Below are 25,667 nucleotides of genomic sequence, written 5' to 3'. Positions count from 1 at the left end.
CTGCCGCGGCTCCCGGTGCCGGGGCGGCCATGCCGAAGGCCTGCGCCGCCGCCTACAACTCCCAGCAGGCAGCGCGCCGCACGGGCGGCCGTTCCCCCGCACCCGCCCCCTCGTGCGCGCGGATCGGTGGTTGTCCGTTCAAATTGGCCAATAGCGGCGGGGCAGTGCCGGCCGCAGCCAATGGCGTGGCGCAGCGCGAGCGGGGCGGGGCTGAGGGGGTGGTGCGGCGGGCCAATGGGCAGGCGGAGCGGCAGGTATGAGATGGCGGCGGGAGCACCGGCGTCCGGCGGCCGCAGGTAGGAGCGGGACCCAGACACCCCTCGCCCCGTCCTGGCGGCGCGCTCCCCTTGGCCTCCCGCCGCCGTTGTACGGGTCGGGCATCCCGCACCAGCCGGCGGGCAGGCGCCGGTCTGTGCGCCTCAGCCCGCCCATTGCGGCGCTGCCCGTGCGAGCCGCGCCGTCCTAGCTGCCGCGCCGCCCGCCGGTGCCCCGGCACCTTAACGGAGCTATCGGGCTCAGTGTTCCGGCGCCTCCGGAGCCCGGCGGGGTGGCGGTAGGGCCCCGTGTGCCCGCGGTGCCCGGGGCTGTGCGGCGGGGAGCGCTCCCCGCAGCGTCCCGGTGCTGCATTGCGGGGAGCGCCGCCCGCCCCTCTGCGGGGCACAGATCCCGCCCCGGCACGGCGTGTTCCCGGGGGGGACAAGGCACCGTGCCTGCCGTGCGGCTCTGCGGGGCCCGCCGCGCCGACTCGCCGCTCCCGCAGCCGCAGAGCCCGCGCTGAGCGCTCGGCAGTTGCGGGCTTTGGTAGGATGATGGCACTATACAGACTGGCTTCGCCTTCCCTTCGCTTTGTCCGCGTTATTCTGACGCTCAAACACACCGGCGATGTCAGCTGCACGTAATCCACCTTTAGCTCACAATTCTGTATGCATCGCCATTCTGTTACTGCTGCAATAAAGCAGCAAGGACTGCATGAGCACCTCGCTACAGCAGTGCCGTTTCGGATTACTCTTAAAAAGCTCCAGTATCTTTTTTTTCCACTTCTGTTTTTTTTTCTCCCCTTGTGTGTGTGGTGTGTAGCTGCAAACTGAGTATCCTTTGAATGGTAATTCTTGTGGATAAATAAATATAGTTATTTATAAAAGGGCTGATGCCTCTTACCCAGCCTGATTCACAGTGGTGCCATCCTGCTCGCTGCTGAGTGGGACCCATCCCGATGGCACTTGCTCTGCTGATCTGGGAGCACTGCTGTGGTGCCTGGGCTGGGGCACAGCATTGCCCCGGAAGGAGGGATGAAGAGATGGTGCTCATTGCAGCCTCTTTGGGCAGGGAGTGCCTAAAATGCTGGACATGGTAAAGGGAAGTGTATGCTTAGTACAGCTGATATTTAAAATGCCTTTTTGGATAAAGAATTTGTAACATGGCCTGGATCAGCCTAAATTACTAGATTTATTTTTTTTCTATGTTGGCAGTTGTCCTTAGGATGCATTCTCCTGCTCTTTATTCCCCACCCTCCAAAAGCTATTCTGTTAATGCAAAGCCTGAAGTACAAGTTTTCCTTCAGCACTGCCTGTCACCCACAGGTAGCGCTAGAAAATCGAGCTCTTGCTTTGCTGGTCTATCACCACACAGGCCACAAAGCTTGCTTTTTTTTTGTGCTTTTGCTCCCATTTCCTCTCATCTGGAGAGAAGTGCAAGTTAGCTAGTAAAGCTTGTGTGCTGTGTGTATGGTATTACAGCATGCTGACTTAAAGAATGGAATTAAAAAGCTGGTTGTCCTAAACTCCTTACCAAATGTTACTGAACATGACAAAAGATGATTTGTGTGGGTCTCTCTCTTCTCTTTGTGGTCTCTCTAACCTCTGCCTGGGTCTTCATAACTGAGAATGAAGATTGCACTGTGCCAGAGTGCTCAATTTCAAAAGAGAAACATCTGTCTGTTTAATGAATTCATTTAATGTCCGACTCAAGCAGCGCCCAAATGCTTTGCCAGGCACTCGTGTCGGCCATTTGATATGGCAGGGGTGGGGTGAGTGGAAGGGAAAAAACAGTGGGGCTGGAAGAAGCTGGAAAAGGCCATAAAGCATCTTGCTAAAATGGCTTGATAGAGTCGCACTGCACAACTGGACATCAAGAGCTTACATCGTAAACAGGTTATGAAAGGAGACACAGTTGCCATCTGTGTTTTACTGGAAATAGCAAAATGTTCACTGTAAACATGACTTAATGGCAAAAAATCAAAGTGACTCGCTGAGGGTCAGGCAGAAAAAATGGTTGATTTCAGAGTTAAAGCCAAGTCTGAACACATGGCTACTTTTCTCTGAAGAAAGCCTGGGAGCTGGGGGCAATCTCATTCACAGATTCCCTTTTCCACAGCTCTCATGAGAATCTTTGAGACCTAAACTCATGTTTGACCCCATACTCAGTCCAAGTCCTGTGAGGTTTGCATCTGAACCGAGCTCAAGGCCATGTTGTATTTGCAGTATTTTTATATGTTTGCATGTAACACCCTGTCCTGTTCCCATCCAGGGTGGGATGGGCTTTGACAACAGGATCCTTGTTCTGCTACCCTTCAGTTTATTGTGTGTGTGTGTGAAGGGGGAGCATTGCTTCCCACATAGCCCAGAGCAGCGTCTGGGTCTCCCTGCCAGCCTGGCCATTGCCTTGTTGCTGTGTGCACATTTACATGCCTGTGAAAATGTCACAGAGCTTCGTTATCACTCCTTTAAAGGTGCCTGGGCATTTAGCTCAGCCTGAAACTGAAGCACTGAGTGCTAGACGCTGCTGGGAATCAAATGCCTTGTCCTAAAGGTCAAAAGTCCTCAGTGTGTGTTGATTTAATAAGTGACATGAACAGATGGGAAGGAGATGGGGACAGCGTGGAAATGTTGGCTAATGTCAAATGGTTACACTGAAGTCAAGTCCATCTTGGAAATACTGTCCCTCTGAGTGTTAGGTCGGGCTCCTCGTCACAGCTGAGCCCTTATATGTGCCAGTTGTTTTGGGCCTGTCTGGTTCTGTAGGGTCTCATTTCCACTTGCCCTCCAGCTGGAGGCAGGAGCAGGGAGCCAAGGCCCTTTCCTTGCCCTGTGCCATGCTGGGTTGAGGCACAGCCCTGCTGTTGCCAAAGCTGCACTGTGATCCTAGGGACTGCCACCACGGGTTCCTGTGTCCCCAGCTCACAGGCAGCTTGGAGTCAGCATGGGCAGAGAAGGGAGGAGAAATGTGGCTGCTTGCTGGGATAAATAGGATGAAGTTTTTCCAAGCTTCACAGGTCTGGTGTGTCCCTGACCTCTCATCCTGGTCATGCATTACACTTACCATGGTGTCTGAGCCCTTTTCTCTACAGTGCAAAACCCTCATTCCTTGACTCCTGGCCTTTCTCACCTCTACACTAGGTAATTGCAATTAAGCCATCTAGAGTTTCCTCATAAATTTTATTTTCAGAAACTATAGATAGCAGGGAATGTGATAAGCTGCTTAATAATTGCCTGCCAGCTGGCTTACAGGAACTTTTAATGTGTTTGCTTTTGGCCTATAATAATTTGGACTCCAGCCAAAACATCCTTTCTTCTTGAGCAGTAATGTGGCAGCTCTGATTTTCAGAGGCAGGAATTTCTCAGGGGAAATGGCATTAGTTTTCCTTTTTGTTTTTCTGGAGCTCAAATTCAAGGTTGAAACATAGCTTTATGGTTTGGGACTTCCATATGGGCATTCCTACAGCCCTGCTTGCAGGCTGTGTTATAGCAGGAGACAAGCATGCTGTGCCTTGGAGAGCAGGAAGCCTTTTAGGGAACATCCTCACAAACTCTTGGGGGTTCCTGGAGCTCTCCTCATGCACATGCCACTCTGCATTCTCCTGAGTGGCCCCTGGAGCTTGTGTAAATATATCACAGTTCCCTGGGCTCTGCAGTGAAGCAGAGTTGAGCCAGAGATGAAGTGTCAGGCAGGATGTGAAGAGAAGCTGTATCTCACCAGAGTTGCATAAAATGACACTGTAGGTTATTGTCATCTGAATTCTGGTATCTGTGTACAGTATTCCAGTTTTTTACATCCTAGCCTGCCCAGATCCCCTTCAAAAGCCCTAGGCCCCCATCCTGTTCAGTTTGGTGAGTTAATTGGGCTGCTTTGTGTATCTGTGTCTCCCTGGTGCTGCATGCTGTGCTGCTCTGTGGCGGGCCCGGCCTGTTTATCTGTGTGCTCGGCAGCCCTGACCAGATGTCACCAGTTTATTTAAATGCTGGCACGAATCCAGGTGTTCCTCATCACAACTCCAGCTCGTAGGAGTTTACACATCTGGAGCAAGGGATGTGGCCTCTGACATACTCAGTGGTGTCTGCAGAGGATTGCTGATGAGGAGGGATTTGATGTGCTATCATCCTTTGCAAACACCACTGTGATACAAAACACAGATGCGAGGATGCAGCTTGTTCACTGCATCTCTGGAGTGCTGTGGAATTACAGAAGTGTAGTGAACAAAAGCAAGAGCTGTAATTCCTGGATACCTTCATCCCCTGTATTTGCCAGGCTGTGACTACCAAACCTCACCAACAGTGCTGTGAGGAGCTGGCTGTGAGTCCTGACCCAGGGCTCAGTGTCCTCTCAGTGCATAAAAAGCAACTGCAGTCAGGCAAACCTGTGAGTGCTGCAGCACACTGTACTCAAATTGTGGTGCTGTGCTCAAGCACCAGTTACCAATTGATGGTGGCACGGGATTCCCAAATGTGTTCTGGGCACCAGCTGGTGCTACCAATTTTGGGTATCATCCTGTGGAAGACTTTAGGAAAACATCTGTCCTGCCTTGCTGGGTTGCTCTGAGTTCCCAGACTGGTTGCTACAATAGCTTGTTAACTTTGCTGTGTTGTTTTTGTGAAATTGCTTGACTTTTGTGTCAGAAGTAAACCTGATTGTTATAAGTTGCTGTTTATAGATGGTAGTTCTGCTCTTACCTGAACACTAGCTTGGAGCTACTGGACTGAGAAGCTTCTAGAAGGTGTGTCTTTGCTGGTCTCTGAACTCCATTTCATTCTACCTCTGGAGGATGCCCTAAGACTGTCACCTTCAAGAACAAGGGTGACAGTCAGAGGTGCATGCGGCAAATTTGGATTGCCAGAGGCCAAGGAGGTATAGGCAGGACTGAGCCATGCCTGGCTTCCATCCAGTATACTCAACATGGGGAAATAAAGAGGATAAAGACAGTTTAAAATGAGAAGAGCAAGGGAATGCTATCATTATTGGCAACTAGAAAGTACCCACCAGCACACTGGGGATACAGCAGACATGTTTGGTGGGAAATGGCTGTGGGGCTTCCTCAGGCTGTGTCCCACCCTGCAGTGAGGGTCTGGATGTGCCACACGGTGCCCCGTGGCACTGCCAAGCTTCTCCAGCTCCCTGGCACTGCTGGCCTGTGTCTGCCTCAGCAGCCGCTCCCAGCCCGTGCGTGGGGCTCAGCTCTCGCCTCCTCAGCCCCATGTCCCAGCCATCCCTGCCTGACAGCTTTCAAACCAGCTCCTTTATGCTCAGTCCCATGTCACCCCATGTGCAAAAGCTGGATTTCTTCTAAATGTCTGCAGTGTGACCTGATTATTTTTCCTGTCCTTCCTCGCCCTCCTTTTTAATAGTGTCTACAGAAAAGCTGGCAGAGTTCAGTTATATCAGTCATGCTGACTGATAGTGCTGCCTCTTCTCTTGGGATTCCTTCTCTTTTCTGTCCCTGCAGCATTCATTTCAGATTTAGCTATCAGCCCTCTGAAGACAGGGTATTGCCTTTGTTCTGTTTGTTCAGCACGGAGCACAGCGGAGTCCCCAGCTGTGACCGAGGTTCCCAGTGCCACAGTGATAAAAGTGAGCACATCAGTAACGAGAGGAGGCAGCTGCTGCCATCTAAAAAGATTCAGTTTTGGTGCTGGTTTCAGTGAAATCAGGATTGGATCTAAGGCTCTTCTTCTATCGCTGCTCCCAGTAGGAGTTTATATTAAAATAGAGACACAAAAGCATTGACAGTCATGAGAATCAGAGCAGCATTCCTATTTAACACTGTTCGACTCTGTTAATCTGATCTTAAGGCAGACATGTGAGCTTGCAGATTTTTAATGTAAAATTACTGCATTTCTGGTGGTAGCTGCCTTTCTGCATTTTTTACAGGGTCTTGGGTAGCCAGCTGAGCCATCACAGAGTGTGGGAGCACCCAGACCTGGGGTGGTGGCACTGGGAAGGAGACTTGATGAGGAGCAGCAGTGAACGTGCAGTTCTCTCCAAGGCACCCCTTGGTTTTTTCCCTCCCAGCACTAGAAGGCATCTGGATGCTCTGATGTTGTGATGGCTGATTGAAGTACTGCTTGATTGACTTTAAAATATTCCAGTGGCTATTATTAAAAATATCACAAAGAATCACTCAGGTCAAACTTGAGAAATTTCATGCTGAAATGCAAATTTCTTGATGTTTCACATGTATCAAGCTGTCTTGCTACTGCTGTTTTCTTTGACGCTGGTAATAGATTGCATTTTCATTTTCTTCCAAAGCACAGACCCCTACCCCTCCCAACCCTTTTATCTTTTCAGATAGGTCCATCTCCTCCAGGTTCATGTCACAGATGCGTAGCCAGTGTTGGCAAGATCTACTCTGAGTTGTTTACTGACACAGAATTTGAATTCATTGATGATAGCAGTGACAGGGATAACCAATATACCTGGTTTCTAAAAAGTGGCCAGGAGTTGCATTAGTTCCAGGTTGTTGAGCACAGGCCACCATAAATAACAGCAGCTTTCTTAGCCAGCACCTTGCCATTTAAATTGTATATTATTATTTGGTTCTCATAGTCAGAAGGCTGAATCACTCTGTGTAAGCTATTTAAATGTGAAGAAAGCAAAGCAAAAATTGAAAAGACAGTGATATCTCATAAGGCTTACTTGTGTCAAGGCTAGAGACAGTAGGCAAGAACTGGCACCCACTGTGCTGTGCACTGTGTACTCATCACAAAAGAACTCTGCCCCTGAAGACCTTATGAGTATAACCCTGGGCAAAAAATACTCTGTGTTTTTCTTGACATTTTTCAGAGGCTTATCAGTCATGCTAGGAAAAGTTAGGGTGCCACTAACTGTGAGGCCTGAATGTGATCTTTGTTACACCATCTTAAAAGAATGTCAGTCTGAAGTACAGCCCTCAAAGCAACTTTAACTGTGAAGTCTCTTCTAATGTCTCTGCAGACCATTCCCATTAGACTACATTTATTTTTAATTCTTTTTTAATCTAGAAAATAATTTGTCTTCTAGTCCTTTTGTTCTTAAAATGATTCCATATAATTCCACTATGGTTCTTTCATCTCTTTGCAAAATCTGGAATGGCTCCTATCTGGCTCTGGAAATACTGTCTTCAGACATCCTCATTAATTGATTCCTTACTCTGGCACAGCACAGGAGGCAATGCTACTTCTTCCTCCCTGGGGAAATCTGAGCCTGTGAGCATCTGTCCCATGTCCCTTTGTGCTTAGCCAGGCAGAGAATTGTTCATGTTTTGTGTTCTTCAGCACTGCCTGCTTATCACCATGTTCTTAGTATTTGGTACCAGCCAGGCTCTTTCCTATAATCTAAAGATTTTGTTATTATAGAGGGAGATTTTCTCCTATTATCTGCCTTATTTTCAAAAGCTCTTTAATCCTTTCACTCCTATACAGTAAAACTTGTCTGCTGTGGTGTGTCTGAAGCACAGGGCCTTGGTGATGACATACAAAGTGTGCAAAATGGCACTGGAGATGGATTTTGTCCACTGAATTAGAGACACCTAAGGCTCCTCTGAAATCTTTAGCTTTCAGTGTATCCCCTTTCCCAGCTAGACAAACACAGCTGATGCCTTGCCCCAAAGGTACCTCTTCCTTCTCTGTCTTTCTTGCCTTCTGTTCTCCTTATGCTCTATTTCCTGCTTCTTGGACCTTTCTTCTGTCACATGCGTGGATTTAGACCAATATCAGAGCTGTGAGAGCCACTACAGCAGCTCCATCTCACCTATCCGAATGCAAGCTTGCTGCCACGTGAAGTTATCTGCCTGCTTGCAGAGGTCTTGCACCGCAGGTTTGATCACCAGGTTTTGGCAGTTAAAGTTTCATTTTTGTCCTAGTTTCCAAGGCATTTCCCTGGCCTGGATCTAGTTACCTTAGGGATTAATTGATCCATCATGATTCTGACCTCCTGCACCATCCACTCCCCATGAAATGATGGGGCTGTCATGCCTGAAGCAAAAACGTTGTGTGTGACAGACAGCTTTCTTTGTGACTTGGCTGGGATCACAGGCTTTGCCTCTGAAGGATACTAGAATGGCAAGAATCTCAGCACAATATAGGACCCATTTTTTTTAAATCTGCTGTCTTAATCACAACCCTATTAGAACAAGGTTTTATTATTCATTGGGATTTGATTATATTCATGAGACTGGAGAGGAAGCTATTTATTCCTTTACTTTATTGTCTTTTGACGTGTCGTAAAGCAATCTGAGATCACAGCATATAGAAAATATAACTCTGTAATTGGAAGCAAGGCAAAAAAAAAAGCAATAAACTCCATGAATACATGTTTGTCTCCCCTTTACTGCTGTTATATAAACTGTGAGTGTAGGTAGAGTACATCCATCTCTCTTTTTTAACATGAAAACAGCAGATGGGGCACATGGCTCTTTCTGAAGGTTATGGTGTGTGCGGCAGTGAGGATTGGCAGGGTTATTGTGTATAAAGCCAGTGGGGGCTTTATCTTTGCTCAGAAATAGAGGCTTGCTTCACATTTCCATTTTGATTAGCAATAATGATACAAAAGCAAATTTTCTGTGTAAGGAAGAGCTGCTAATAAAGTGACCTTTCAAAATGAAGTAGCTCATTGAAGTGCCATATCACAATAAGCGTACACAAGGCTGGTCCCAGCTGCAGCAGGCAGGGAAACTGCACGGGAATCCTGAGAAACGTGGAACAGGAATCCTGAAGTGGATGAACAGCACATGGTGGCACAGTAATGGTAGCAAGGAGCAATGGCCAGGTGCTGTTTCCAGCTCTGAGGGGCTGATCTACGAGCTTTGTCTTTAAAAGGATCTGAAAGTGTGAAAGGCAAGTGCTTCCAGCAAGGTTTCTGGGCACAGGGTGGTGCAGTTAAGGGACTTGGCCATTGTCCTGCCAGTGCTGTAACATCAGTTGTGCTTGGATGCTGTTGGGAATGTGTTTGCCTGGCTTTACTCATGGTAAACACAGGGTAGACTTGGAACTATTTCGTGGATTCCTCTTGGATACAGGTGGAAAGCACTTAATACCATGCTGGTCCTGATTCAAAACCCCAGTTTCTATGTAGGAATTATTTGCAGTTAAACTCCAGCAACGCAGCCTTTGGCAAGAGACATGAATCAATTTGTCCAGCTTTTCTTTTCTGTTTTGTCCCTGTGTGAAGGCTGATGCCCAGTGTGTGCCAAGGGGGCCTTTCAGACCCAATAATGCGCCCTTGTGTCTCGTAGCATGCGTGGAATTTGCATAGGCTGTGCTGGGACAGGCAGGTTTCTTTTGTTGCTGGAAACAAGGAGCAAGTTCTTTTCCCTGTCTCTGCTTCCTAATGCCTCTTCAAAAGCTCTCAGCACTCATGTAAGAAATTTACTTTTTTCTATTTATTTTTGCATAATATGTTGTTGGACTTTGTGCGACTTCTAACACAGGCTGTGCAGAGAAGCCATATCAGTCAGTGCTAGTTGACAAAATTGTTTAATTTTCTTTCTGTGAATCCAGATATCTAATTGTCAGAGGGAAGAGATAATCTGTGATGCTTGATGTAACTGCTTCAAAGTATTTGCATATCTTCTCTGTGGGGAAACAAAACTGCTAGTGAGTGAATAACAGTGCACGGATCATTGCAGGCAGGGTCACTGGGCCTATACACTTGCTATTAACCCTTCTCAGGATCTGTATTGCCACAGAATGAGTTGTCATGGGTTTCAAGCAAAGGGCTTGCTCCACATTATGGGCAGAGCTGGCACTTGTTTGTGCATTGTAGCCCTATGCAATGAAATGTGAATATGATCAGATCAATTGGCAGTTGCTTTTTGGCAGCTGATACCGAATTGTTGCATTTTGGTCTTGATTTATTGCAGATAACAAACTGCTGAAAAACTGGCTGGGAGGTGCTGAGCAAAATATGGCCCCCATTTGGAGTCAGCAGTGTGCTTGCTGGGCCACTGAGCCAGGCAGCTGGGAGCCCTTAAGAGCTTTCTAAAATTTTAGATGACCTGGCAGATTGCCTTGCAGTCTGCCTTGCAGACCTTCTTCCTCTCCATCCTCTTGAAGGGCGTCTTTGGTACCCATGGAGAGCAGTGTAAAGGGGAGGGGGTTTGCTATGGATTCTCACGATGCAAGAGTTGCTGAGAGCTTCATTTCCTCTTGTTTCAGCAAGTATCTTTCTTCTTGTGGAGCCTGAGTTCCAGCTTCTGTTCTGTTATGCTGATCAGGCATCCTGGAAATCCTGGAGATAGTCTTTCAGTCAAAAACATAGAGTAGCTCTGATAACTGTTGGGTTCACAGATAACGTGTGGAGGTGGGCTGGAGTTCAGGTGACTTGCCACTATGTGCTTTGATGTCCTCCTGTCGTGAGCTACATTAGAACAGGAAGCTTACATCAGAACAGGAAGCTGCTGAGGTCTCTGAACTAGCAGTGAAGTGTTCTGTTTCTTGAGCCAGTGGATGTGAGGTTCAGGGGGCTGCAGATGTTTTTGGTGGCAGCTGTGTTGAGCAGAGAGCAGGGATGCCCAGCATGGACTGAACACAATGTCATGGCCTCCACCCTTCAGCAGGGAGGAGAGGAAGATGAAGGTCCTCCAGTCTTCTCTAGAAAAGCCTGTTTTGAAGAGAAAGCCTTTATGGGCTTAGGGGTGATGCAGAGCACTCACTGTCCTGCATCTGCATCTAAGGGGCTGATGTGATCCCTGGTACATAAGCACAGCATCCCTATTAAGTGTGCACTTGGCAGCTGCCCTTGGAAAATGGTGTCCAGTGAGAGCTCACAGCTGAGGATGGATGTAGAAAGAATGGAAAGTATTATATAAGAGCTAAAGAATAATTAAAAGATTGGGGAATGTCACAGGCTGAACACACACAATATGTGCAAGCTGAGTGGGTAGGCATCCTCCTCCCAGAGCCCTGGAAGAACTGCACATCCATTCCCAGAGCCAGGCTGTCACTTTATAGCTGAGTATGAAATCAGGACAGTAGCTCATGACTGGAGAATAATGACACTAATCCTCACCTTTAAGTAAAAGAGTGGAGGGAGAAGCAAGCTGGGCAACTCTAGCCTATGGGCTTGACTTAAGAAACATGAAAATGTTTGGAACAGTGGTGGGAAGACAGTAATGGAAGACCTAGAGGTAGATGGAAATTGGGATAAAAGTTAAGTGTGAGCATTAAGAGTGCTGATTAACATGAGATATCTCTTTGATAACTCTTTGATTTGATTTTCTACATGGTAAATGTACCTACCCTCTGGTAGGGTTATGCACCTGTTCGAGATAACTCTTGGAGCAGTGTCTCAGGTGCATCCCTTTTCCCATGCCACATGAGAAGCTATGAAATGAAGAAAGAAGGTGTCAGTAGAGAATAGGGAGGGCAGATTAAGGGCATGAAGGGATGACAAAGAAATAAGAACTGGATGAGCTGAAAAGGGATGATCTAGTGAAAAGTTAGTAGGGGTTCCTCAAGGACAGATGTTGCATAGTTCATGTGAGTTCTCACTGGCTCCAGACTTAAGAGTGAGGAGCTGGCAGAGAACAGTAACCAAAGGGTTGGCAGCACAGGGAGCATTTGACCACACCCACAGCAAAACTGATGGTTCAGTGTTATTGCACGTTTATGACCTTAAAAACAAAGTCCTAGGACATGGGAACTATCTATTTGTTGATAGAAAGGTAGGTATGATAGAATGGCAATAGGAACTGATGAGTGTAAGCTGGCCATGAAAAATTTAGATTGTTTTTCAGACTTTTAGGCCACTGGGAGTGAATTTCTGTGGAGGAAGAGAGGTAAAGCCAAACTTATTTTTGACTTAAAGTAATAAGTTAATGTAAAATATTAGGTGTCATCTCTGCCAGAGCTAGTATGATGTAGATACAGTGAAACAAGTAGTAAAGATGTCCATGTAGTTTTCACTGGGTGTTGCCTATGTCATCATCACACTGTGGAGTGCTAGTCTTAGGCTGTGTTGTACAAAGAGTCCAGAAATGATTTTGCTCCATAGGGAAATGTAACTGTGCTATGCTGAACACTCACCAAAGTCAGACAGTGCTGTTGGTGTAGACTGGTAGCTCCTGTGTCAGCAGATGTCTCCTTCAGGGCAGACCAGCTGGCTGTAAAAACCGAAGTGATGAAGAGTTACTGTATTTTTTTTCCTCTTTCCCTTTTTTCAGAGATGCCATCTGCAATTTTGTCATCTGCAATGACTCCTCCCTCCGCAGCCAGCCCATCATCTTCAATCCCGACTTCTTTGTGGAGAAGCTGCGCCATGAGAAGCCAGAGGTGTTCACAGAGCTGGTTGTCAGCAACATCACCAGGCTCATTGATTTGCCTGGGGCAGAGCTGGCCCAGCTCATGGGAGAGGAGGACCCAAAGCTGCCCGGGGCAAACAACACAGCCTCTGGATTTTTTCGTTCTCTGATGTCTCTGAAGCGCAAGGGTGAGTGTGGATGGCACAAAGGCTGGTGCCCACCTTTGAGTGATGCTGTCACCATTTGTTACACTGAGTTACAAAACTTTCAGCCTGTAGTTTTGAACTTGTAGAAGGCTTAATACTACAGTTTCATAATCTCTAGGGATGCCATTTCTAGAAAGGAGCAAAACAGGCCAGGAAATTGATCCTGGCAATGGCCTACCCTTTGAGAATAGTTCCCCTTGTTCTGGGATTATTGCTGTGGCGTGTGTCAGGCTTGCCTCAGTGGGTCAGCTGCCCACTGTGCAGCTCAGAAATCTGTAAGTATCTTCCATCCAAATGCTAGTGCTGCTCTGATCCACATCCCAATCCAGTGAGGCAGTGACAAAGCTCTGCAGGCTGACTGATGAAGCCCAGTTTCAACTCAGGGAGATGACATATCTCCCTTTCTCTCTTAGACAAGCATTCCACTGGAGTTTTCTTCTGCTAAACTGACTATTCTTATCTTCTCTCAGTTCAGCTGTCTTGGTTGTGAAACATTAGCCCCAGGCCCTTCACAGAAGTCTTCTTTTGAACGTGGTTGTGTTCAGATCCTTTTCTCTTCAATGGCTGGCATTTACCACTCTGGTTTGTTGAAAATAAAAAGGTATTCTAGGTGTGTGCGTGTCTTCTCCCACTTTTGCCCACACTCAATGGAAGCCTGGTTCTCCTGATAAGTTCAGTTAAACCTTCTCACTCATCTAAGCAGAAGCAGCCTCCATCTGGGCCCCTCACATTCCTCCTCAGCTCTGGTTTCCCAGCTTAGACTGGCTGGCTGCTGGCAGAGAAGCTGTGAGCTGCCTTCAAATGTTGGCAGCCTGAGGTTGAACACTTCTGATTAGTCTTCCCCTTCCTTTGAGCAGTTCTGCTATTGTGAGTATCTCAGAGAAGGGAGCTATTGCTATGGCATAGTTTGACTACAGCTTTTTTGTGTCTTCAACCATTATATAATTTCTCTAAGTGATTCTGATTATACCAAGCCTATTCCTCCACTGTGTTTCATAAAGACAAGCTTTGCAGCCCACTGATGAGGCAGAATTTTCTGGTGGCAGTTTCAGCCCTCCACTTCTGTCTGACCCATCAAGAATCCTGATACATTTACTCACCTTAGGAAAAGAAAAGACTTCAAGTCCTTTAGCATCCTTAGATGAGAATTACTTTATATTGCCATGACTTACTTTGCTGCTCCACAATAACAGGTCTGTGTGCTGCCCCTAAACTGCAGTTAGACTGTACTCATACCTGTTATTGCTTCTCCCTCTTCCCAGAGAGTAGCAGACACCTTAAATTCAAGCACTTGCCACTTGCTCGCAAATAAAAGTGAGTGAGTAACCAAATTGAAAATGTCTTCTCAGTGTGTATGGAAACCCCCATGTTCTTGTCAAAACCTTCCAGCAGGGGCTGGTGAGCCTTCTCCAGCTCAATTTTTTTATTAAATTATCTGTACTCTGTTGGGAGCACTGCTCTTATCAGAGCTGACATCTCCTGCTAACTCTGTTCCCCAAGAGCTCTGCTTTCCCCCATTCACGTCTCCATGGCCGTGTGTCACTACAGCTAGCAGATGTTCCCAAGTCTGCTGGCTGCGCTCCCAGGCTGCAACAGCAGTGTCTCCCAGCATTGACAGGCACTGTCTGTGAACTCCTTGGCCAAAGTCTGAGAAAAGAGGTTTGTGCCTACAGAGAAAATCAGTTTCGTGTACTGTGTGTTTCATCTTGGAGCCATCATTTGTTTTTCTTCATGTTATAGACCAGCTACAGCAAACAAGTTTTATTTCTTCAAAGCCAGAGGCCAAGAACCATGGAGCTCAGAGCTGATCAAACTGCAAATGCTTACAACTTCTTTGAGCATCAGGAAACTCAGTCTCATGCTGCTGCTTAGTTTCAGAAGCAATTGTACAATAACATCTAAGCCTTTGTAATGCAGCATCCATTCTCCAGACACGTCTTTCAAGTTTCTTTGAGAATCAAATTCTCATTCAGATACCAGCTTCTGACTTCAAAACTAAATCGAATTTGTCAGGCCCTGCATGTCTCAAGAAGATGTATTTTCCTCGTCTATTCCTGGCCACTGTTGATTCTATCTGTTGAATGTCTAATGAGTTTAGTTTTCTTCAAGGACAAGAATCTTTTGCCGATCATTCTCTCCCTTTGCACTCAAACCTTTCAGATCTTTGGTGTGAATCAAGAGCTCGCATTGCCCTCCTTTCTCTTGCAGGACTGAAGCATGTGCTTTATCAGTGAGGTCAGAAAGTTCTTGATTTAACAGGAGGCTGGAGTTCCTGGTGGCTTACCACGTATTTCAGAAGTCCTGGAAGAAAGCAGAACATTCTTCAGGCGGAATAAATTTAGTTGCACAGGATGGCTGCTAGAGAAGTGCCTAGGGTTAACAGGTCTCCCTCACATGCTGTGAGCATCAACACCACAGAGCAGGAAGATCTGTAGTACAAGAAACCAAAGGCAAGTAAAATCAAAATTACATATGAGAGGGGAAAAAAGCAAGAGAAAGTTTGTGGGGAAGATAACTTTTATCAGACCAGCCAATGCATTGCTTGGATTACTGGGCTATCAGCTGTAGAAGTAAGGAGGGAAACCTTCAGTGCAAATGGTGCAGATGTCCAGCCTGCCCTCAGAAGTGACCCATGTTCCTGGCAGTCTGGCCATGGAGAAAGGAGGAATATTCTTTTCTTGTATCTGTTGTCTCTTTGAAGCCTAAGTACCAGGGCAGGACAAAGCAGCTCTGTACCTGGTTCCAGTTCTCAGTCCCAGCCAGCATGTTGTGGTACAGTCTGTCCAGTATCTTGTCTCCAGTCCAACCTATACTCATCTGAGGGAAGAAGTGTGGTGCCCAGAATTCTGATTGCTGCCACTGAAGTCTCTGGGAGTTGTCTCCACCTTCTGAGGGATAGGTCATACTGGCTGTGTGTGTTGGACAGAAAATCCATTCAGTAGCAAGGTTGCATTTATTAGAAAACACTGTCCTTTGGATAATCACTGTCTCACCTGGGAAGTTCCTTTGTGAACAAGAAGAGTATTCTACATTGGTTCAACAAATGCCCTTCAGTTAAATGTATTTCTCATCTAATGTTTCCTTCCCTGCAGGGATCCCCTTCCTTTCAGCTCAGTTGTTTCCATCTTCTGGAACTATAACCTGTGTTATTTACTGGAGTTTTGGAGCTGCAGCTCCATGCCCAATCTCATTCCCATGAGATGGGAACAGACTTCAAGAGAGGAGCCCAGCTTATTGCTTTGCTACTCTCCTTCTGCCTTGTTCAGCTTTCATACTTTACTCAGACCAGGGCAGCTGACATGGAAGAGAGATTCACTGGAATGAGGAAATTCCATGTTTTACCCATGCCTGAAAAGAAAGCTAGTGTGAGCCAGTCAGAATATGTCTGCTCTCCCCAGTAGTGCTTATTTGCCTCTCCCTCAAACTCATAGCTGCAACTCTTCTTTCTGCTCCACTTCATGTCAAGCCACAATGAGGATTAATCTGGACATTTCTTTCATGGTGTGGAGTGGCCAGTGTGGCAGGCACCAGGCTGTCCAGGCTCTTACATCTGCCTTTCCCACTTTGTTTTTTTTGTGAGGTCTGGGCTTGCAGATTCTGTGCCATTTTAAACTGAAGCATCTCTTCTGGTGTTGTTTTTTCTTCAAGGGCTAGAGAATATTTGCTTTAGCTGATATAAGCTGTAATTAAAGTGAGGTAAGAAGCAAGGTTGATGAAGCCCATGTGAGTACAGCATGGTGCGATGAAGTCACTTATTTTGGAGTGTTTGTGATACATCACATCTGTGAGGGTCCTTGTGACCTTCACCCTTAACATTTTGGGGCACTGCTCTTTGCATGTTGAAACGCTGTTCTTTGGGGAGCATTAATTTCAGTGGCTGTGGGTTCTGAACTGCCTGAGCAGGTTGTTTTCTGTTCTGCAGAGAAGGGGGTGGTGTTTGGCTCGCCGCTGACAGAAGAAGGCATTGCACAGGTTTCCCAGCTAATCGAGTATCTGCACAAGAGTAAGTGCCTCTGTTTCCTGTCTTCCTATCCCCATGGGCATCTGTCTGGCCCACCTCAGGTCCCTGGTGCACACAGAGTGACAAGCTCTGAGCTCTCCAGCAGCAGGAGTTTGGGATTGCGCTGGGCAGCTGTTCCCCGAATTGCCTAGCAGATATGTTGGTCTATTTCCCTTTGTACAAGGACTTTCTGTACTGGTGGGAGACAGCTTGAAGTCATGTCTCTGAATGCAGTTCACTGTGGTTTGCTATCCAGCTCTGGAAAGAAGAGGGAACTGCTTTAGTAAGAAGGTGGGAAATCAGCCTCTGATTATTCAGTGCCCTTTTTTCTCCCCTCTGCTGAGCAGATCTAAGAGCAGAAGGCTTGTTTCGAGTGCCAGGCAACAGCATCAGGCAACAGATCCTAAAGGATGCTCTGAACAGTGGTACTGACATTGACCTGGACTCTGGGGAGTTTCATTCCAATGATGTGGCCACTCTACTTAAGATGTTCCTGGGTGAATTACCAGAGCCACTGCTGACACACAAGCACTTCCATGCCCACCTCAAAATTGCAGGTGAGTGGGCAGCAAGAGGCAGGGGTGGGCAGAAGGACTGGAATTGGCCTAGAAAGCACACTAGGCTGTGAAGTGTATTCCTCAAAGGCAGCCTTAGAGGGAATCTTCCTGCCACCTCAGCCTGGTGATGGAAAGACAGGAGCTGATTAAAGAATCAGACCAAGTCTGTCTAGACCATTCTTCTCAGATACCACAGTGGTAAAGCCCACAGTGATAACCTGGGTCTCCATCTGTTCCATGTCCAGGGTTCTGAGCAAGTTGTGGTTTCTATGCATTTAATAACTGTTATTGAACTACCTTATGTGAACTTGCTGCATCTTGCCTTCAAGCCATCACAGCTCTTAGCAGCTCTGTTGTTCTGTGGGAGGAGTAGCATAGATTAACACATCAAGTGGGGAGCCTTGGAGCTGAGGGGAAGAGAGATGGAGGGCCAAGAGCTGTGCAGGGGTTTGTAGGAGATCTGCATATGAAGAGGGAAGGATAAGCAGTTGCAAGAGACTGCTCTGAAGGAAGGTAATGAGTGTCCTTCATGTTCTGCCTTGTGATTTGGCAGACTTGACGCTGTTTGATGAGAAGGGGAACAAGACCAGCACTCCAGACAAAGAGCGCCAGATCGAAGCCCTCCAGCTGCTGTTTCTGATCCTCCCCGCTCCCAACCGCAGCCTGCTCAAACTGCTGCTGGACTTGCTCTACCAGACTGCCAAGAAGCAGGACAAGAACAAGATGTCTGCCCACAACCTTGCCCTCATGTTTGCACCCCACATCCTATGGCCCAGAAATGTGAGCAATGCCTCAGTGTCTGTGGGTGGGATATTGCAAGGTAAAAAGCAAAGGCTTGGCAGGGGAAAAACAAAGGTTTGAGAAGGTTGAGTATTGACACAATGATGTGAGGGTTGGAGGCTGTGATGGAGAGGTGGGAGCTTCCTGGCAGGACTCAGTCCCAGTGTTCAGCCCAGACCTGCCATGAGTCTCATTTGCAACTTATGCATCTTTTTCAGTCAAATTGAAAGCACAGCACAGTCATGCTTCTTCTTAGAATGTCAGCTCCAGAAAAACTTTACATATCTCTTCAAGTTTTCTTATGCTGCTGGTGAACTGTTTTGCCTCAGAGTTATCTGAGTTTCCTCTGAGAGCAGCTTTGGCTCTGTGAGCTCTGCTATAAGCCCTGTCTGCCTGTGATCCCAGAGTAGATCTCCTGCTGGGGCACTGTGTGTGTCTGTGTCCCAGAAGAGACCCCTCCTCCTCCCCTTCTAATGGATGGCCGTGTCCCCTTGCCAGGTGACAGCAAATGACCTTCAGGAAAATATCACCAAGCTAAACAATGGAGTGACCTTCATGATCAAACATTCTCAGAAACTCTTCAAGGTGAGTGTGCTTTAGCATCCTGCTGTCTTGCCTCCATCCAGGAGGCTGAATGCCCCTTGTCCAGACAGATCCCACATGCTGAGTGTGTATTCTGTGGGCTCTCTTCTGCGGTAGGAGAAGGAGACTTTGTACCAGAAACCATTCCAGTAGTGACTGGGGAGGAGGCCTTTGCTGGGCAGCAGTGCTGGAGGTGGCTTTGCCAGGGCAGGTCAGCAGCACGGTGCAGTGTAACACTCCCCTCTGCTGGACAGCAGCACCTGCTGCCCGGCAGCAAACCTGGCCCCGAGGGCAGGTACACACCAGGCTGCTCCCGGGCTCTGGCATGATGAGGGAATGGAAGGGATTTGTCCTGCCTCAGTGCTGCCAGGAGCAGAATACCTGATGCATGCACTGGGTTGTTTTGTTGGGAATTTCTCTGCTAATGGTCATCAGCCCACTGCTGTTACAGGCACTGTCCAGCTCTGAGGAGGGTGCTGGGTAGGAAAGTCAGGAGTGTGTTCTCCAAGGAAACGTTTCTACAACAGACAGTCTCGACTTCTCAGGGTCTTCCTGGTCACTGGAGACATCTGCTCACTGCAGAGTCCTCCCGTGGAGAGTTCCCCTTCTGTCTTCTTTGTCTGGCCCCTATTTGGCTAGCTCAGAACTGGGGCAATTACTTAGAGCAGGGTTCCACAGGAACTTTTCCCTACTCTGAGTTTCACTTGTGCTGAATGTCTGCCTGTAAAGGATACTGTGAAGGGGAGGATACTGTGAAGGGGATACAGGGAGAGGACATGAGATTCCATGGCTTTGTTTGCTCAGGTGGCTGAGTCTTGATACAAGTGACTTGTGTTGTATGGTTGAAAAGCAGCTCTTGCTGGAGTTGCCCCAAGAGCAGAGATGTTAAACATACATTTGGCCTGTTCTCTGCTCACAGGCTCCAGTGTACATCCGGGAGTGTGCCAGGCTGCACTATCTGGGATCCAGAGCCCACACATCAAAGGTAAGGCCAGCCAGTGCAGCCTGCCCTCCGTGAAAGGGCAGAGGCTGTGATGTTATGAATGGATCTTTGTGAGTGATAGAAGCTGAAAACAAACCAAGTCATGAAAGAGGATCTGTCAGAGGGCAGGAGCAAGAGAAGCATATGGTGTGGTAGTGCAGGCGGCTGCATTAGGGAAATTGGACAGAGTTGAAGCATCTGTTAATCAAAAGCACAGGGAAAGAAAGCTACAAGCCCCTGTTTAGCAGCAAACCTGCTCCCTGTGCCCAGTACATGCAGCACCTGCTCCTTCACAGGGCTGTGCCTTCCAAACAGACGGACACGCCTGCTGCCATGGCCAGGCTGCTTGGCAGAAGTGCTGAGATAAAGGCTACTTGCTGCCACTGGGACAACATTTGTGTCTTGCCAGCAAATGCTTCCTTGCCTCATGTAGCTGCAGAAGAGGGAAGATGCATGGCAGGGAGCTGCACTGACCCTTCTCAAGCCTGGAAGGGCTTCTGCAGCTCGCATCTGGGAGGGGAGGGAAGAAGCAATGGGGTCACCTTTGTATTGCTGTCACCTCTTCCTGGCACGGGGCCTGCTGATGCAGTGCTGCTGCAGAGGGGTAGGGAAAGCACAGTCCTGTGCTTTCACTGGGGTGAGGCAGCTCACGAGACTCCTGGGCTGGCTCAGATGGGTGGCTCGTTGGGATTAAAGCATGGCAAGCGGCTCCTGTCTCCGCTCTCCCAGGACGACCTGGATTTGCTGACGTCTTCTGGCTCCAAGGAGCTGCAGCCCCTCAAGTCTCAGAAGCGAAGCCGGCTGGACTCCTGCCATCAGGAGGAGACCCAGCAGCGCACCGAGGAGGCACTGAAGGAGCTCTTCCTGCACGTCCACAATATGCCTGACTCTGCAAAGAAGAAGAAGCTTATCCGGCAGGTAGTGTGGGGAGGAGAGGTATCTTGGGGTGTGCTTGTCAGCACAATCCTGGGCACAGGGCTAAAGACAGGGTCCTCTTGAGAGCTGCTCCTAATCCTGGGCAGGCTGGGGAAAGTGGGTTCTGGGCTGTGTAAGGGGCAGAGCTGTAAGAAGACAGGAGGAGGAGGTGTCCTGCATGTTGCTGTCCCAAGTAGCACTTTTAAGTTTGGTTTTTCAAGCTAAGGACTTGCTAGCCAGCAGTTTCCCAACCCTGATCATGGCCTTGTTGAGCTTCTTCCCACAGGAAGGGAAAAGTTTCTCTCCCTGTGGCCTGCAGAGAGTGGACAAACTGGTCTCCTCTTGGTCTCAGAAAACTTGCTGCACCAGACAAACTGGTCAATATGGTCAGCAGCAGTCGTGGCTGCCAGCCTCCAGCTGCTGCCCAGCTTCTTTCTGCTCCCAACATCTGCCACTTTTGGTTAATCTGGTAGCCAGCACAAAGCACCTTTGCACCCAAACTCCCTGTAATCCTGGGTGGAAGGTGTGGCCTTCCTCTGCTTTCTTCCTCCTGCAGTTCTGAGCTGCTCCTCCATTTTAAGGGGTGAAGGAGAGAAACTGAGTTCTGGGACAGCAGGTAGAGCAGCACTCAGCAGCAAGGGACAGGTATAACTGTGCTAACATACTGCCCTCATGTTTCCTCCCAGTTTAATAAGCACCCAGCTGCTCTGACTCCTGGCGCTGATGTGCCCACGTCCCCAGCACCACGACGCACCCGCTCGCGCTCCTTCAGCGGCCTCATTAAGGTGAAAGCAGCCTCTGACCCTTGCTCTCTGCTGTGAATCTCTGATGTTGCTTTTTGCTTCTGCCTTGCCCTGCCTCGAATGAGACTCTCAAAGGGTAGGGACTCCTCAAAGTATTGCCTGCCAAACAACACAGATCCAGTGGGGCAGAAAAGGCAGCAGAGTGACAAAAAGCCTTGTTAGTGTAAAGTGTAATTATCTTGAAACACATGGCTGTAGGATCTATGCATCCTTCTGGAGAATTGATTGCTTCCTGAGATGAGATGAGGATTGACAGGGAGCTGGTCATGAAGTCTAGCATGTTAGCACGGGTTTTAGCACATTATGGGCTGCCCTACAGCAGCATGTCCCTGCTTCTGACAGGCTGGGCTCCTGGCCAGGCCCCAGGTCAACTCCCAAACTCTTTACAATCAGGTGGGCTCAGCCTAGTGGTGTGGTATTTCAGGTGGTTCTGCTTTGCAATCTTTGTCCCAGCTTGGCTTCCTTTTTTTCTTTCCCAGCATTCAACTGCTTCCCAGCAAGGCATCCTGCTCCTTCCCTTTCTTTTTTACTTTGCACTTTAAGCACTAGCCAACAGCCCTTTCTTCTTACAACAGCGGAAAGTTTTGGGAACTCCAGTTATCCTGGAGAGGAAGAGCAGGGATTCCACTCCAGAGCCTGTGCGGGTCAGCAAAGAGAACGTCCAGCTGGTAAGAGCTGCTCCCAGCACCACTGAAGCTGCTGGTGGGGAAGTGTGTGTGAGGGGAGTTTGAGTGCAACTTCAGTAATCCCTGGGGAGCTGTTCTCTGCTCAAGAGAAGGGTTCCCAGTTTCTTCTGTATGATAAAATAAGGTCCTGAGAAGCTGCTCTGAGGAGAACAGAGCAGATGGCAAGGGCAGTGTCCGAGCAGGGATGACAGCACTGGACCTCTACTCCAGTTTTGTTTCTCTGGCTGTGTCCTGCCCTGGGGCATTGTCTTGTGCCCCCTTCCCTCTCTCTCATCCTCCTCCACAGGCTGTACAAAGCCTGCTGCTTGTATGCAGTAGGGTTGTCCCAGACAAACCAAGAGTGGATTTGGGTGATAGATGCTCTTTGGTGGTACAGGCTGCTCCCGGGGAAGGCTGTGGATGGCAGTTCATTCACCAGCTTTCTCCTCCTATTGCCTTCTCTTGTCCAGTTACAGAAATGTGGCTCTCCAGCTCATATGTCCCAGGCCAAGCTGAAGTCTTTGGAAGGCCAGAAAGAGGTGAGACACTTCCCCTTACCCCCCATTCCTCTTCCTGCAGGGAGCCTGGTGTGTTGAAGCCTGCTGAGGTGACAGCACACACTCAGGGCTCTAGGACAGCTGTGGTGCCCCAGCTCGTAGCAGTGTGCTCAGCTGCAGGCAGGTGACATGCTGGAAGCCAGATCCTGAGGGGTCTTACAGCCCTTCTGCCTGTGAGTTGGCAGGCTGGATGTTGCAGGAAGCAGAGGGGAGCTGGCAGCACAGCGTGGTGCTAACAGCCTGTCAGGGTGGCAGTGGGACAAGAGGCTGGTGCAGCCCAAGACCGACTGCTGTGTTTGCTGCTCTCTGCTCTCTGCCTCATCTCGAGCTTTAGCAAAGTTGTGGGAGGCTGACACCAGGGAAGGCCCTTGCAGGGGGAGAATGTCAGCCTTTTCTTGCGTGGTATTCTGTGTCCCAAGCATTCAACTGGTGCCATTCTGTGCTCCAGGGATCCTGCAGACGCATGCGAGCCCGCCTGCTTTCCAAGGATTCCTCCTCCCTCTGAACCGCCTGGCGCCAGCGCATGGATGGGGATGGCCCCGTCTCACAAGCTGTGAATGTGCTGCCCTGAGAGGGGAGTGCTGCAGGCTCACAGCATCCCTCACCATACAGCAGCACTCCTGAGACTGGACCTTTGCAAGGATTGCAGGGATTTGTTTCTGTATATAAATTACATTTCATTCTACTATGGGGCAAACCACTATCTAACCAAAACCTGTGCAGCATGTCTGACCTGCTGGCTCTGGGAAGAGCTGGAGTGCTTGCTTACAAGGAGAGCCCTGTTCATTGCAGGGCCCTGTGTGCACTCCCAGCTTTCTTGTAATGTTGCTAGGCTGTATTTTTTTGCTTTTCTGCTCCGAGTTTTTAACATGTTGGCTTGTTTTTGCTTCCTTCCCCCTGTTAGCAGTGAGAATGATGGGCTGTAACCCTTACCCACATCCTGACATCCAAGCTTGCCTCCAGTCCTCCTCTGGAAGCATTCCCTTCTCTGCTGCTTCTTCTTGGTTCCATTTTGCTCTGCTGTTTCCCAGGGGCTGAAGTGCACGAACGGTACAGAGCATGGGATGGGCCTGGAAGGAGAGGCTCTGGATGCCATCTTTTCAACTAGGGCCAGGGGAAAGCAGCTTCCCCAATAAAGTCATCCCTCTATTTTATCTTGAGCTGGAGGTAGCCCTTGCTCACTGCCCTCATGTTTCAGTGGCACAGTTCTGAACCAGGAGTCTTAGCTTTGTGTTCACTCAGAGAGGCTTAAGCTGAGGAGAGCAGGAAGCTGGCAAAGGCTGTCTGGGGCAGAACAGCCTAATCTTTGGAAGTTAAGGTGCCTGGGGCAGGCAGAGTCTTGTGGCTGTGTGTGAAAAACAGTGTGAGAGGTGAGAGAGGGCTCCATCTTTTTGTGATGTGCTGCAAATGGTGCCAAAGGCTTTGGCTCAAGAGATGTGGCTGGCTGGTAGGGCAAGTGGCTGATTAGTCATTAAACTGGGGGAAAGGGCTGAAGCTGGGTTCAGCTCTTTGGTCTGAGCTGCAGAAATGAGATTAAACCTTCTAGATACAGGATAAGCCCCAATCACAGCTGGCCAATGTCAGTGGTCTCATTAAGCCAAAGTGCTCCAGTAAGCCAGCCTTGCCAAGAACCTGTCTGCAAGCACTCTGAGGTAGGAGACACACAGGGTAGCTACTGTGAAATGAAGATTTAATCAGCTGGGGGACCATCTAAACACTCCTCAGCCCTTCTCAGCAAAGTAAATAATCTCTGGAATCCAATTATATTTGTCTTCTAATCTTTAAGAACCAGCAGCCAGCAGGAGTTAATGCTCTGCTCTTGACAGCTTTCTGAAACAACTGGTGGCAGGAGGTGTGAATATTGGGATATGAGCAGGGAGTTCAGTCTGATTGGCTGGAGCTGTCAGAACAGGGCATTGGAGCCCTGTGCAACTTAGCTGGAATTTGTCACTTTTTTAATGGTGATTTTTTTTTTAAGATACAAATCCTTGTGGTGCTCAGTACAAAGGGTGGTTTTTGGTACTTTATCAGGGATGCTTGTCCCCAGTCTGACCCCAAGTTGGAGCCTTGAAAATATAGGGGGTGGGGGGACTGTAGATGTGTGAGTTGGGAGTTGCTAGTGTTAGGAGCCTCTGTCACAGCAAAGAAAGAGCTGTGGTTCTTCAGGGACCAGACTGATGGTGATGCTGTGAGGAAAGGCAGAGGCTGTTTGCTGTGGTAGTAGTATGTGGTTTTGGATGTGTCAGTAATCATTCCCTCCAGAGGCTGAAGCTGTCTGTGTGCTTTTCTCCAAAGGGCACCATGTTTTTCTGACTGCACTTCTGCCCTGTCCCTGCAGCCTGCTGTTAGCAGAGACCTGGGAATCTGAGCTTTGCCTCTGAGCAGAGATGAGGCACAGACAAAGGTCAAGTGGCAGCACAGGGAGAGCTGGACTGCTCCTGCTATCTCTGCTCTTTCTCGCATTGGGACAATTGCTGGGTAAAGCACTTGTTCACTCCTCCTCTCCCCATTGTCCCTACTTGGCATATCTCATAGCCCTCTGGATGAGTGACTGCTTGGCAAGGCAGTCTTGTACCTGAAATTAAACACACTGCTCCCATACAGATGAGACAAATGCAACTCTCCACTGTCCTCCCTTACTGATGGCTCTAGCTCAGGGGCTCTCTCTGGCTTCTGGCACAGCTGAGATTTGTTCAGCTCTAAGAAAAGTTACCTAAGGGGCACTGGCCAGGCCTTCTGCATGTGTCACATGCCTTACCTGCCAAGGGGGTGGGTGCTGTCTCCAGTCCTGGGAGGGGTTCAGTGCCCTGGGCTTTAGTCTGTGCTGCTGGGCTCACCATGTGTGGCAGATTCCACCCCAGGACCTTGGCTGTTGCTGTCCCAATGCATTCCCGCTGTCTCCCAGGCACGGGAGAGTTTTAGTTATGCTTGGATGTGTCTCGTTTGTCTGCCCTGTGCAATGACTCATGAGGATGCTTCTTCCCAGAGCAGCCGCTAACTGTTCCCAGAGTCTATCATTTCCAGAGTATTTTTAATCTTTGTCCTTATTTATATATGCTATGTCAGTACTGTTGCAGACTGTTGCCTTTCTGTGTGTTATGTGAAAACACCACATTAAATGCTTTTATTTTTA

At 48.5% G+C, this 25,667-nt stretch overlaps 1 protein-coding gene across 1 annotated transcript; it reads left to right on the top strand.

Moving 5' to 3' along the window:
- Positions 1-234: 234 nt before the first annotated feature.
- ARHGAP19 (Rho GTPase activating protein 19) lies at positions 235-25,667 on the top strand. Its single transcript, XM_059476990.1, has 12 exons — positions 235-296; positions 12,410-12,675; positions 16,616-16,696; positions 17,041-17,250; positions 17,804-18,030; positions 18,529-18,615; positions 19,532-19,597; positions 20,324-20,512; positions 21,196-21,294; positions 21,888-21,980; positions 22,448-22,516; positions 22,983-25,667. The coding sequence occupies exons 1-12, from the start codon at positions 235-237 to the stop codon at positions 23,037-23,039; spliced, it is 1,506 nt and encodes a 501-aa protein (XP_059332973.1). The 3' UTR covers positions 23,040-25,667.

Source organism: Ammospiza nelsoni, chromosome 8 (genome assembly GCF_027579445.1).
Source record: "Ammospiza nelsoni isolate bAmmNel1 chromosome 8, bAmmNel1.pri, whole genome shotgun sequence".
NCBI classification, from domain to species: Eukaryota; Metazoa; Chordata; class Aves; order Passeriformes; family Passerellidae; genus Ammospiza; species Ammospiza nelsoni.
This window is presented reverse-complemented; position numbering and strand designations above follow the sequence as displayed.

Bases quoted from the DNA above. Each gene is read 5' to 3' on its own strand.
- ARHGAP19 (XM_059476990.1), top strand. From the start codon at position 235: ATGGGCAGGCGGAGCGGCAGGTATGAGATGGCGGCGGGAGCACCGGCG. The intron at 297-12,409 runs GTAGGAGCGGGA...CCCTTTTTTCAG, and splicing joins CCGGCGTCCGGCGGCCGCAG to AGATGCCATCTGCAATTTTG. The intron at 18,031-18,528 runs GTGAGCAATGCC...TCCCCTTGCCAG, and splicing joins ACATCCTATGGCCCAGAAAT to GTGACAGCAAATGACCTTCA.